Genomic DNA, 13,853 nt, shown 5'->3' with positions numbered 1-13,853 from the left:
TAGGTCGTTATTGAATCTTCTAAAATTACTGTCAACGTTTCAAACGTGTTTACGTTCTTCGTCAGGACTCTATAAATTGGAAAATATTTTTTAAAAAATCTAATAAATACCAAAATCTAATACTTACAGTTAGGGTTGCCAACCGTACTCTAAAAAAGAGTATTGTACTCTATTTCACATATGTGTACTCTATAATCTATAACTCTGATAGAGTACGTCAAAATACTCTTTTTTTACTTAAGGCTGAGTGTACCACCGCATAAACATAAGCATCTTAACGTTTACAAATTGGTGGATAACTTTCATATTTCTAAAGATAGAATTAATTAAAAAAAAAGAGGCTTAAAACATTCGACCTTATAATTTCCAAATTTGAACAATTGTAATTTAGAGAGTACAAAACACTTTAATTTTTTACGTTGTTTTAGTACGACCTATTTGTTTTGTGTTTAGTCAAACTTAAAATTTAATTTTTTTACTAAAATTTTAATTTTTTTTTTTTAATTCAAATTTTGTTCTCTATTTTACTTTGTTTTGTTTAAGACCTCAAAATATTAGATTTTTTCTTGTACAATATCAAGGTGTTTAAAATTGAGGTAACCTTCTTATATATTTTTATTTCGATGAATTATATTGATAACTGCAAAAATTGTAAGCCATATTCTATCTGTTGTTGCCACTTCAGCATTCACTGAGAGAGTATTTTCGGTCCTGTCCTGAATATGAAATGGCGAGAGGAGAGGAATAGGGCTTCGTTGAAATTGATCAAAAATAAGCTCTTAATGTATATGAATTTTGAATTTGAACGTTTAGTCATACACGATACACATATTTTAAAAAACAACAAACAATTGTTATGTACCGTAAGAAGAAAGAAAATACATTTTCAGGACTTGAAATAAATGGTACTCTTCTTTTTTCAAATGTACTCTTTTTTTTCGTCTCTGAAATCAAATATACTCTATTCCTTCTTAAAAAAGTTGGCAACCCTACAGTATGCTATATATTTTATTTTAAGAGTTTTCTTAAAATTGTTGGTTTTGGTTATAGGTTTCTTTTTTACATTTCAAATATTTCAAAATTCTAAATTTAAAGCCTTGTAAAAGACGTTTTAAATCTTCGAAATTTCAAAATATAAAAATTTAATTTAATTATTTGATAAGAAATTCAAAATTTGTTATCAAATCTAATCTACAAGTTGAATAAAAAGTGTAATCCAAAATGCCTCTTTTAACAAATTGACTATAAATATAGCTAAGCCCTTCGCAATCTGATCTTCTATTGACTGTATTTTCTGTATCTAAGATATGTAGCATTTCTAGTAACACTCTCTTATTATAGTGAGTTTTATTTTGTAAAATATCTACGTTATTAAAGTTTGGCATATGTCCTCCATTTATACAATGCAAAGCTGAAACTGTTTTTTTGCGAATTTCCGTTATTAATATCTGACCTATGACCAGCTATACGATTTTTGAGCTCTTGCATTGAAGTTCCTACATAAACTGAACATTGAACAACAATTGTTGGTACCATCTCCTAAACATTTTATCTTATAAACAATATTTGATTTTTCATTTTTGGCCATTTTTCCTTTTAGGTTTAAAAATATTAAAGTTCTTAAAATATTTACTGGTTTAAAAGCTATTCTTACATTTTCTTTATTCCGTACAGGAGCATTTAAAATTCTATCTGAAAGATTTGGAATATATAGAACACTTTTATATGAGAATTGCGAAACATTATTTACTAAATTAGGCTGAACCAATGGATTAAAGTTTTGATTCAATAATGTTCGTATTATATTGATAGGAAAAGAATTTAAAAGTAGTGTGTCCATAATTATTTCTATGTTTTTTTGACGAAAGATAATATCACTGACATCCAATACTCTTTTTACAAAATTTTTCCCCGTATTAATAATAACATGTTTAGGCTGTTTTGAATTAAAATTTATAAGACGACCTGAAGATGTTGGTTTTTTATACCAATCAAATATCAATCTATTATTTTTTCTTATAACCAAAACATCTAAATATGGAAGTGCTCCATTATTTTCAAGCTCAACTGTAAACTGAATTTTCGCATGAAAAGAATTTAAGGCACTTAGAGTTGAATCAACTTGACTAGATTTAAGAGTAATAAAAATGTCATCAACATACCTATTTTGTTATAATTTTTGGTTTGTTGGGAATTTTATCAAAAACATCGTCCAATAATGCAATAATACAATATCTGCTAATATAAGAGAAGCAGGACTCCCATTTGAACTCCTTGTTTTTGTTGATAAAACATTTTATCAAATTCGAAATAATTGTTATCTATGTAGGTATAACACAAAATCTTAAAATTGCTAAAAATTTTATTTTTGGAATTCTGGTATATCTTTAATTTTATCCCAACTTTTTTCAACCAATTCTAGCACCAATGGAATAGGAATGTTTGAAAACAATGAGACAACATCAAAAGAAACAAGAATATTATCATGCTCCAAAATGATTTTCATCATTATATTTGTTTGTCCATTTGCAGAATTTTCGAATAAAAACTTTAGGAAAATAGAATTTTCGTTTTGTAGAGTTTTAATGTAAAATATTTGAAATAAAAAAAAAAAATTAATATGCAGAAATAAGGTAGGTATACCTAAGAAATCTTTGAAAACAAATTTTTCCATTTAAACAGAATTTTGGGGAGACAAATTGCAAATCACTGTGTAGTGTTTTCGACTTGGCGTTTGATTTTTCAAAGTTATGTTAAGTATTGAAATTAATTAAATAACAAACAACCCTATTTGAAAATTCATCCAAATTTTCTCTGCGGGTATTGTATGCTGAGGTACTTATGTATGTTTATAAAAAAAACAGTACCGTGTGCTCGAATCAAGGTTGCACAAAAATTAAGAAGTTTTGTAGTCTGTATAGAAATTAAACCCGTTGCTTTTTTTCCAAGTCAATAGAAAAAAAAAAAAAAAAAACAATCATGAAAATGGCGGAATTCACTAAAGCTGCGCAATGCAATTTATTTATGTAATGTAAACTTTATGTCTTCTGTACGATTCCAATACGTCTATTTTTCACTTAAGAAACGGTGAAAAAAGAGTATGTTAATGGTCTTATATTGAAAACTAACCATATTAAAGGAAAGTCATTCTCTTAAAAAAAGAAATGTCACTTAATATCTGAAACACCCTGCACCAAAAAAATTTAATATTATGTTGCCATGTAAAATTATAATAATTAGGTGTTACTGAGAAATTGTTGATTTTTTTTTTGTTTGATTACTTTTACATTGAGTTTTGAGCTCTTCGAAGACTTTGTTCGTTCTACTTTATTATGATACCTTCAAATTATATTTGGTGACCTGGGTAAGAAACGAAAAGGAAGGTTAACTTCCCATTTTAGGTTGGCTTAGCAAAAACACGAATAAAAATGAAAAAAAAAAAAAAAAAATAATAAATAAAACTGGGATCGCTGTTAAACTTTGGAAAGGTAGATAGGTATTAAGTTAGGGTAGGTATATATTGTTTTTATATAGGTAAAAGTACCTACTCTCAGGAACTCATTGAGGGTAAAATTGTACCTATCTCTTTTTTTTTTTGTTGTTCTTGTTTTTGCGCTCTTGCTTGCGTTCCAACTTGAACTTTGTTTGAAAAAGTTATAATGAGGGTTGAAAGTGAAAAGGATACAAACCAACCCCCATAACCCACCCAAACAAGAAAAGAAGCTTGCAATAATAATTATAAAATTTTATAAATTCATTTCTGATAAGTTTCTTTTCATATTTTTTTTTCTTTATTTTGTGTTTCTTTTCTTTATTTTTTTTTTTACTTTGTTTTGATTGTTTAATGGAATTTGAAACACTTTATTAAGACTCAAAAAGGTAGAAATATCATCAAAAAATTAAATAAGAAAAAAAAAAAATAAAAGAAAGAAAGAAAATTAAGAAAGATTGAATTGGATTTTAAATTGAGTTGGTTTGTTTAAGCTTTTGGCTGTTTTTTTTTTTTTTTTTTTTGTGTTTTTCTTCTCTAACGCTAATAAAGTAAACTTCATGAATATTATAAAAGTTTCAAAATCTAACTTTTTTATTGTTCATCATTTTTTTTTGTCATATTATTAAAAATTAAAAGTCCAACAAGTGAAACTACAACGCTGCTGGCCTAATTAGCATTTGGGATTGGTGGAAAAAGTTTCTTTTATTTTGGAAAAATAAACGCATATTTGAGGTCATCCGTTTTATTAAAATGAAAATGGAATAAAAATTAAAAATCCCCAACGCTTTATAATGATTCCATTGCATTTCCGTCAGTTTATAATTTATCGAATAAAAGTCCAAGTCCAAAAAAGATTTTAACAAAAATTACTCAAAATTCCCAGAACCCTATTTTAGAAAACCAACCAGCTAGATTGGTTGAGGAAAACATTGATGTCGACAAGTTTAATTTCGGTTCACAAAGTGAAATTGCTTACAAGTTGATCACATCTAAATCAAGGGGTTTATACTCAATACAGTAAGATCATGTTCTAATTTAATCTATCAAAAATTACATTATTTTGGAATAGGTTCGGATAGCACCGATTTTCATTATTTTCGTTATTAAGCTCAGTTACTAAAAATACCTACTTTAACCTTTATGGTTTAAATTGTTGAAAGTTTTTCAAAATAAATTTAAGATTTTAGTGCAAAAGAGGGAGTTAAATTGATTTCAGGTTTCCAAAAACTTATTATAGATTTTTTTTCGCAAAACCAAGGCAATTGGTTTCATTTTGTTTCTGAAACCCAATCAAAATTTTTGAAAAAAAAAAATTACAAAAAAATTAGTTTTAATAAAAAAAAAAAAAAAACGCCAACGGTGGCAATATTCCATTACTTTAAATATAATATTTAAATAACCAATGTTTTAAAAAAATATCATAAAAGTTGAGGTGCTGAGGTTTTTCCAAAAACTGTCGGAGTTGTGAAAATTTGTACGATGGTGTATTTTTAAGTCGTTTCAAAATGGTTTTTGGCAACCACATAAAATGAAAGCAAAATTGAGTAAGCAATCAGGGGCGTACACACCATTGGGGCAACACGGACAGTGCCCCGGGGCCCCGACACGCCAGGGCCCCGACTGGATACAATGCAGAAAAGTCAAGTCATTTTAAAAGTAACGAAGCAAAAAGACATGAATCACTTCGGACACAAGAGACACAAATTATATTTTTCATCATTGTAATGCTTTATGAATTGGTAGCCAGCCACATAATATTTCATCTTAAAAAAAAAAAAAATACTACCTCAGGAGCCCAAGAAAAAATCTTTTTTTTTTTAAAGAAAAATGTTACTTGAATAATCTTAGCGACCAACAAATGATACATCAGGGGCCCCCAAAAAAATGGAGCGCCTATACGTACTTTTTTATTTGTTCTTATTTTCTATATCAAAAGGGGCCCCAAATATCAAAGTAGCCCAAAAATTAAGTATTGCCTCGGGGACACTTCAACTCAACGTATGCCTCTATAAGCAATGTTGACTTAGTATAACTCGTGTTTTAAGGAAGCTAGTTTAACCCTTTGGAAAAAGTTTTCGAAAATTACTTTCGCAGCAACGGCCTACTCTTTCGATTTTTTGTTCCTTCTTCTTTTTATTTGCTAGTAAGGATTCGTATAAAATTCGAACTCGATATAACATTTAATCATGGCATTCGGAATATGGAGAATGCAAAAAAAAGTGTGTGACTGTCACTATCACGAGCTAAAGCCTGAACTATTAAAGCGATTTTGTTAAAACTCGTATAAAATGGTTTTGGGTTATTCCTTAAAAGGAAAATAGAATTATTTTTTTTTTTTTGATCAATGTTAAAGCTATACCTGACACATAACCAAAATAAAAAAAAATATTTTTTTTTTTTTAAATTACTCTATAAGGATTTTAAAAAAATACCGGTACTGTGACATATAAGGTCCTACATTTTAAGTAGTTCCATTTTCATTTTAGTAACCTTAAATTTTCAAAAAAATTTATTTGTGGAAAGGTACCTACCTACCTACGAGAAGGTTCATAAAAATAATTAAATTTTTTTGAAAACTTTTTTTTTTTTTGAAAACAGAACATTAAATTCACTTGAAATATTTGAAAATTTTTCGAATTTTTTTTTTTTTTTAAACGGCTCTTACGATCGTCAAAAAAAAATTTCTGAATGTTTTTTTTGCTATACAAAATCCTATAGCATACTTCGTTTGGAGGTCAAAACCATTTTAAAAGATGTTCTTGTAATTAAATACAAAATTATACTATTAACTAAATAAAAATTTATTTATTACCTTATTTGTTTTGCTTCATAAAAGTTAATTTCTTAATTAGAACGCATTTTTATATTTTTCTTATATTTTTGAATATAATGTACCTACATATTTATTTTTTTTTATATTTCGAGGTCTTAATTGCTTCATCTTCTGGGCCAGTAAAATACTATTAAAAAGATGAACTATTTGATAAGAAGTTTTTGTCGAAAAAAAATTAATAAGTTCAACATAAAATAAAAATATTCTTTTAAGATTTCTTAAGAAACCTTTTACAAAAGAGCAAGTGCGGTCGACCTAGTCGTGCATTTTATTTTTTTTTTTTTTTTTTTAAATTTAAAATCATTAGTAGCTCAGGGCAATTAGTCAAAATATGGGCATGAAATCGCATTTTTCGCGGGACAAAATTTTTTTCATGGAATGTGTTCGGGTGGTTGTCCTTATCATAAAAGTCAATTTGTTGGGAAAATTGGAGGTTGGGAACAGCCGCCATCTTGGAAAAGAGATTGGTAGCGTTTTTATTGAATAGCTCCATTGTTATTCATTTTAACAGAAAATGACAAAGGTAGGACTTATTAACAATAAAATTATCTAAACAATGATATACAAAACAATTCCGTGAGTTGATTAAATAAAATTTTATAGTTGGTCAAAGTGCGGGTTTGTTTCGCAAGGTTGGGACAAAATGACATTTTTTCATATATCTGACGAACTTTTGATTTGTTTGGATAATTCTTCAAGAATGAATTATATTACTTATAATTACCTATAAAATGAGCCCACAATCGTTATTGTAACCATCGTATTGTAGAAGTAATCTAACTCCGAAACTCTCCATGTACTAGTCAAAAGTGAGAAAAAAGCTAGTTTTTTGCTAGTAGGCCGAGAAAATTTTAGGAGTAGAGGTATAACCAAAATATAAGTACGCAGTTTTGCTGCCATACTCGTGTTAATGTCGATTTCAAAGGTCTGACAACTCTAATTTTGGGCTTTATACGGTTTTTGGGGGGTTAAATAACGTAAGTTTTCCAGTTAACGTGAATGGGCTAAATTTATACTATTTGAAATTATAAATATACAAGCTGATGCTCTATTATTTTTCCTAAATCTGGACACCTTAATCTCGGCTATGGGGTTAATAGAACTCACGATGTAAGGTTTTTTAACTAACCATATCAGGCTTTTCAATTCAAATAAACAAACAAAAATCGAAACAAAAAAGCCTCTAAAACATAATCGTATAAACGGCTTATATCTTGAGTTCTATTGGTCACATCCTCAAGATTGGGGTGTCTAGATTTAGGAAAAATAATAGGGAATCAGCTTGTATATTTATAATTTCAAATAGTATAAATTTAGCCCATTCACGTTAACTAGAAACCTTACGTTATTTAACCCCCCAAAAACCGTATAAAGCCCAAAATTAGAGTTGTCTGACCTTTGAAATCGACATTAACACGAGTATGGCAACAAAACTGCGTACTTATATTTTGGTTATACCTCTACTCCCAAAATTTTCTCGGCCTACTAGCAAAAAACTAGCTTTTTTCTCACTTTTGACTAGTACATGGAGAGTTTCGGAGTTAGATTACTTCTACAATACGATGGTTACAATAACGATTGTGGGCTCATTTTATAGGTAATTATAAGTACTATAATTCATTCTTGAAGAATTATCCAAACAAATCAAAAGTTCGTCAGATATATGAAAAAATGTCATTTTGTCCCAACCTTGCGAAACAAACCCGCACTTTGACCAACTATAAAATTTTATTTAATCAACTCACGGAATTGTTTTGTATATCATTGTTTAGATAATTTTATTGTTAATAAGTCCTACCTTTGTCATTTTCTGTTAAAATGAATAACAATGGAGCTATTCAATAAAAACGCTACCAATCTCTTTTCCAAGATGGCGGCTGTTCCCAACCTCCAATTTTCCCAACAAATTGACTTTTATGATAAGGACAACCACCCGAACACATTCCATGAAAAAAATTTTGTCCCGCGAAAAATGCGATTTAAATTACTAATTTCCCTGGGCTATAGAGCCGTTTTAAGAAAAAAATATTTTTTAGATAAACAAATTTTCATTTTTTGTTTTTCAACAAAATTTTTTGTATGCCAATAAAAAGGAAATATTTTTTGACTTATAAAAATAAAATTTCAATAAAAGAAAACATTTAATCCCTTTTCAAAAAATTGATTTTCAACAGAAAAAACTGTTGACTTTCAAAACTTATTTTTTGAAGTTTTTTTCTATCACAACAGAATGAATGAAACATTATTTCTGTATATCTGTTCATTTCGTCAAAAACCATAAATAGGTACCTTCCTGTAAAAGTTTATTTTCCATTTGTCTAATAAATCATCTGTAAGTACTTAACTACTTAAACAAAATTTTCTTTCGAAACTTTTTATTTGAGGTGGTATTAACAATATATGTTTCAAATTAAGAATTTAAAGGATTTTATAGAAGTTTGTCTAATTGCCAAGCCCCATTAAGTAGTTAAATACTAAATAAAATATGTGGCTGTGGTTTTATTACTAAGAAAATTCCCTTAAGAAAGTTCATTATATATATAAGATGTTTACGCACAAATTTATTATGAAACTTTTCAGTTTTTGCGGTAACATACACAACTGAAATTATACTAGGAATCATCTTTCATTTTAAATTCCATTTCATTATTAATTAATTTTCTCATGACAACATAATACCAAAGGAATTTTAACACCAAAAAAATAAAAAAACAGTAACCTTACCACTTCCAATTGTTTCAAATATGTCGATGATGAATTTCCAGCTTGTATCAGTGGTCGGCCATGATTAAATATCGAACATATAACCATTCCAAGTGAAAACATATCACTTAGTAAGCTACATGTTGAATGTGCTTGAATTTCTGGAGCTACAAATATAAAAAAGCACAATTTTTTTAATCCAATTAGTGAAATGAAAAAAATAAAACCAAAATCAAGAGAAAAATAAAAAAAAAATTCATCAAAAAATTGTTAATCTACTTACCAGTGAAATCCAAATTGGGTTGAGCCATTTTTGATATTCGCGAGCTCCACGGTTGACAAACAATTGAGTCAGCAACATCAGTCTCATTAAGTTTTTCTGAGAAAAAAAAAAAAAAAAAATAAATAAAAAAAAGATTTAAAAAACATAAAAACAAGTCTCATAATAATATTCAAGGTTAAAAATGGTATTTCAAGGAGTAATAAAGCAATGTAGGTATACGATATAAAAAACACACATACATACGAAAAAAGTAATTTATTAAAAATAACCGAACCCAATTTGACATAATAAGGGTTCTTAAACTCAAAAATGCTTTTTTTTTTTATTAAAATTGACAAGAGTTCAAGTTCTTATGATTTTGATTTTTTTATAACCGAAAAGTTATATATTCATTACCTTAAAAATATTTCAAATGGAAAATTTGTACCTACTCATTCCATCAATTTTTTTTTTGATATAAAATTTTCATTTCTTTAACTTTTTTTTTTTTTTGTTATTTCCTGCTTAGGAAAAGTCAAAGTCATAGAATTTTATTTGCATAAAGAAATTTACTTTTTTTTTCTTTTACTAAATTTTGTATATTTCTTTAAAATTCCTGGAAAAAAAATGAATTTTCTGGACAAAAGGTCCTTTTAGCTCGCTATGTGTATTATGCAAAACATATTCTTAGGGATAACATTTTAGGTTCAAGGATCCGTAAATTTTTTTTTCTACCAATAAAATGAAATCACTTCACCTGGAAATAATGTCGTCCTTTTTTTTTACTTTCCTTTTTTTTCATTTCCTTTTTTTATGAGAATATTATTGCCTATATGTTCATAGGAGTTTATTGAGGGCTTTTAAATAAAAATTTATTCAAATTCATAAACGAACAAATTTTTGTTAATAAAATGATTGATATCACAATAAAGTAGAAAAAAAATGTTGACATAGCAAAGTTGTTACATGTTACCCATGTCAAAGAGCATAGTAGTTTCCTCTTCGTTTTTCTATCCCACTCCCTATATCTCTTTTGAATGATGGAAAATTGTCAGAAATTAATTTTGTCTTTATGAACATGAAAAGCTTTTGATTTATCGAAAATGTCTGGAAGTAACTATGATACATAGCCAAAGAACTAAAAAACAAAAAAATCAGTACCCATCATAAGCCATCTTATTACCATGGCACTTTAGTCTCCATTGGGGAACATTTATCATATTTTTGTGACTGCAACCACAAGAGACTGATGCTGATGCTGCCATCTGTCAGTCTGGTTGCGAATAATAATGAATTATATGAATAAAAAATGTCACATTCACCCTTATCCCTATAGTATTTAAGGGAGTTCCTTTGTTGGTGTTGGAAAACAAAAGTTTGGAAAAAATTATACAAGAACCTACTAGGTTGGTGTTTATCTTTTTGTAGATGAATGTAAAAAAAAAGTTTTAATCAATATAAATGTCTCCAAATCAGTAAAATGGTTTAAAATATTTAGAGGGAAAGACAAATTTTCGTTGCCATTTAGATCTTTAAAGTGTGACTTTTAACTTTAAAACATTTTAAATGGTGACAGATTCCCAAGATAATTTGAAGTAAATGATTTTTTTTTTTGAATTTTGTTCTTTTGCGAATTTAATACAACTGTTTTAAAATAAAATTGTTCTTCCATACAAAGTTAATATGGAAAAAATAGCAGGTATCACTGTATCCATGACAAGATTTCACAAAAATTATATATCTTAGTACAAAAGGTGAATTTGATTTGCATATGGGTTAATTTAGTTTTGAAATAAATTTGTTTAACTTGCACAAAAATTGTAAAAAATTGTTCATTGACTTATTATTCACAAACCATAGGCAAACGTTGAGTTGCCGAGCAAATGGGAAAGCGATTTATTTTTCTCTTCTTCTTCTCCAAGGTAGACACCAAATGAAAGGTTTCTTTAAGCTCTATTCATAACTGCAAACTAAAAGTTTCTTGGAGGTCTGGTTCCTGAGATATTTCCTACCAAACATATTTTTTTCTTACATTCTGAAGCCTATGTATATCTTTTGACAAATAAAATCTCGAAATCGATTTTGAATAAAGAATATGAGTTCAACCTTCAAGGTCAGCTTCCCGTCGAGATCAGACTGGGAAGAGGGCATTGTGACGAGAGGCTTCGACACCTGCATTTTCACTGATGGCTCAAAAATGGACTGTGGGGTCGGTTCGGGTGTCTACTATGAATCCCTCAATATCTCAAAATCCTTTCGACTACCAAACTTTGCCAGTGTATTCCAAGCGGAATTGCTGGCAATTAAAGAAGCTTGCAAATTACTTAGAGTATATCCAAATCAAAACCAAAATATAGCTATACTAACAGATAGTCAGGCAGCTATAAAAGCAATTGCTTCGGTCACGACATCCTCCAAATTGGTTCAGCAGTGCAGAGAGGAACTCTCATTGCTGAGTGAAAGCCTCACAATCACTCTCATCTGGATCCCAGGTCACAGTGGTTTTGAAGGCAATGAAAAAGCGGATGAACTGGCCAGGCAAGGATCAGCCCTTCATGAGTCACTAGCGGAAATAGTTAGCATTCCCATAGGAGTCATGAAGGGCGATATCTTCTTAAAATACCTAACAAAAGCTAACAATAGGTGGCACAACTTGACTAGCTGCGTCATATCCAGAAAAATCTGGCCCACCTATAATAAATCCAAAACATATGACCTAATCTCTAGACCCAGAAAAGATATTAGCAGAATCGTTGCGGTGTGCACAGGACATTGGCCGATAGGGGAACATGCAGCAAAGTTGGGTATACCGCACAATACCTACTGTCGCAGCTGCTTGGACCAGCAAGAAAAAGAAACGGTCTACCATTTCCTATGTCAATGTCCCGCCCTTGCTAGGAATAGAGCACTCTCTCTGGGGAGCGAATTCTTTAATGTCATAGATAACATCTCAGAATCAAAGATCAAAGACTTGATCTCGTTCCTAAATGCAACAAAGTGGATTTAGGACTGCCTAACACTTGTTTTTCCCTTTTTTAAAACCAATTAAAAATGTATTTCAAATAAATCCAATTATCACTCACAGATTTCATAAGTTTTGGTATCAAAACGGCGCATCCGGCGCTATTTGGGTCAATCAAACATGGTTTGCCTTGACCGCCATCTCTACCTACCTACCATGAGTTCATAAGTCATATCACAACCAACAGGCCTAAGCATTCAGATAAAAAATGAAAAATTTGTTTTTTTTTCAGATTTTCGAAAAAAAATCAAGGGGGTACCCCTTGCTAAGAAAAATTGCATTTTAAAAAAAAAATTTCCAAGCTCTATTCATGACTGTAAACCAAACTTTTTTTTACCGACTTCCAAAAAGGAGGAGGTATAATTCAATTCGTCTGTATTTTTTTTTATGTTTGTTACCTCGTAACTTTTAACTGAGTGAACCAATTTTGATAATTCAGCAGTGTGGTAGAAAAACCAGAAAACCCAGTTTTGATCCATTGAAGTCGGTTTTGTTTTTTGATAGAAATGATTATTCAAATTTGTTAACATAACTTTTCGTTATTTTTTAAAAAAATTCAATAAAAAAGTTAAAAAAAAAAAATTGTCCTTCAAATAAAAAAAAAACTTTTTGAAGAAATTGAGTTCCAAAAAAGTAGATATGATGTTAAATTTCTTTTATAAAGATGCATTTTTAGAAAAAAATTTTAAGATTGTTAAAGCCAGTTTTAAAAAAGAAAAATAACTTTTTACAAATAATTTTTTGAAATAAAAGTTGGTCCGAAAAAAATAAATCCCAAAAACCCCTCTGGAGAGTCGCCAAAAAACGCTACATTTTAAGCTTGATGTTAATCGGTTTATCCGTTAAGGATGTAGCTCCTTATGCAGACAGACAGACAAACTGACTTGGACCAAACAATATCGAAAGAATATGGGCACCTATTCAAAGAATTCCGTTTCCCATTTCTTCAAGCTAAAATTATATTTCTGATTTTTAGCAAACAATATTTCTGATTCTCAGCAAACAATTTTTTGGATTGAACTCAACAAAAGCTTTTATCAAAAAAGAAACTCTTTAAATTCAAATTGCATCTATTCCAAAAAAAAAAATCATAACAATGTTAACATCAAAAAATTCTTATATAATTCCATAAATTTCATTGAGGGAAGTTAAAAGCAGCGTTGCCAACCCATTCAGTCAAAATTATGCCTCACTTGAAAAAAAAATTATGCCTTTTCAAGTAAATTATGCCTCAATTTAAATTTCTTAGTTTATGCTTAAAAATTATATACAAAAAGTACACAAGTAGGTACACAAAACGAAATGTTTATTTAATCAATTTATACATTAAGGGCCAATTTTTCAATATTCAGATAAACCTCAGATAGAGATTATTCCTAGGAATAAAATTTTTTATATTGAAATTTATTCTTCTGATAGTCTAACTGACGATTGAAAAGGCAACTTATTTGTCACGTAACCGAAACTTTTTTTCTTCGAAAGGAATATTTCAAGATGTTGCTTCATATAATTGGAAGAAATAAGCGGCCAATTTTTTTCA

At 29.1% G+C, this 13,853-nt stretch overlaps 1 protein-coding gene across 6 annotated transcripts in view; it reads right to left on the bottom strand.

Moving 5' to 3' along the window:
* LOC129911962 (SCY1-like protein 2) overlaps positions 1-13,853 on the bottom strand; it is an 83,793-nt gene that overhangs the window by 43,319 nt on the left and 26,621 nt on the right. For all 6 annotated transcript variants that reach the window (XM_055990000.1, XM_055990003.1, XM_055990002.1 and 3 more), the window contains exons 6-7: positions 9,313-9,408; positions 9,051-9,196 (exon numbers count right to left, since the gene is read on the bottom strand). In XM_055990000.1, coding sequence (XP_055845975.1) covers positions 9,051-9,196; positions 9,313-9,408 — 242 coding nt within the window. The remainder of the gene's footprint in view (positions 1-9,050; positions 9,197-9,312; positions 9,409-13,853) is intronic.

The sequence above is a fragment of the Episyrphus balteatus genome, chromosome 2, assembly GCF_945859705.1.
Source record: "Episyrphus balteatus chromosome 2, idEpiBalt1.1, whole genome shotgun sequence".
NCBI lineage: Eukaryota > Metazoa > Arthropoda > Insecta > Diptera > Syrphidae > Episyrphus > Episyrphus balteatus.
This window is presented reverse-complemented; position numbering and strand designations above follow the sequence as displayed.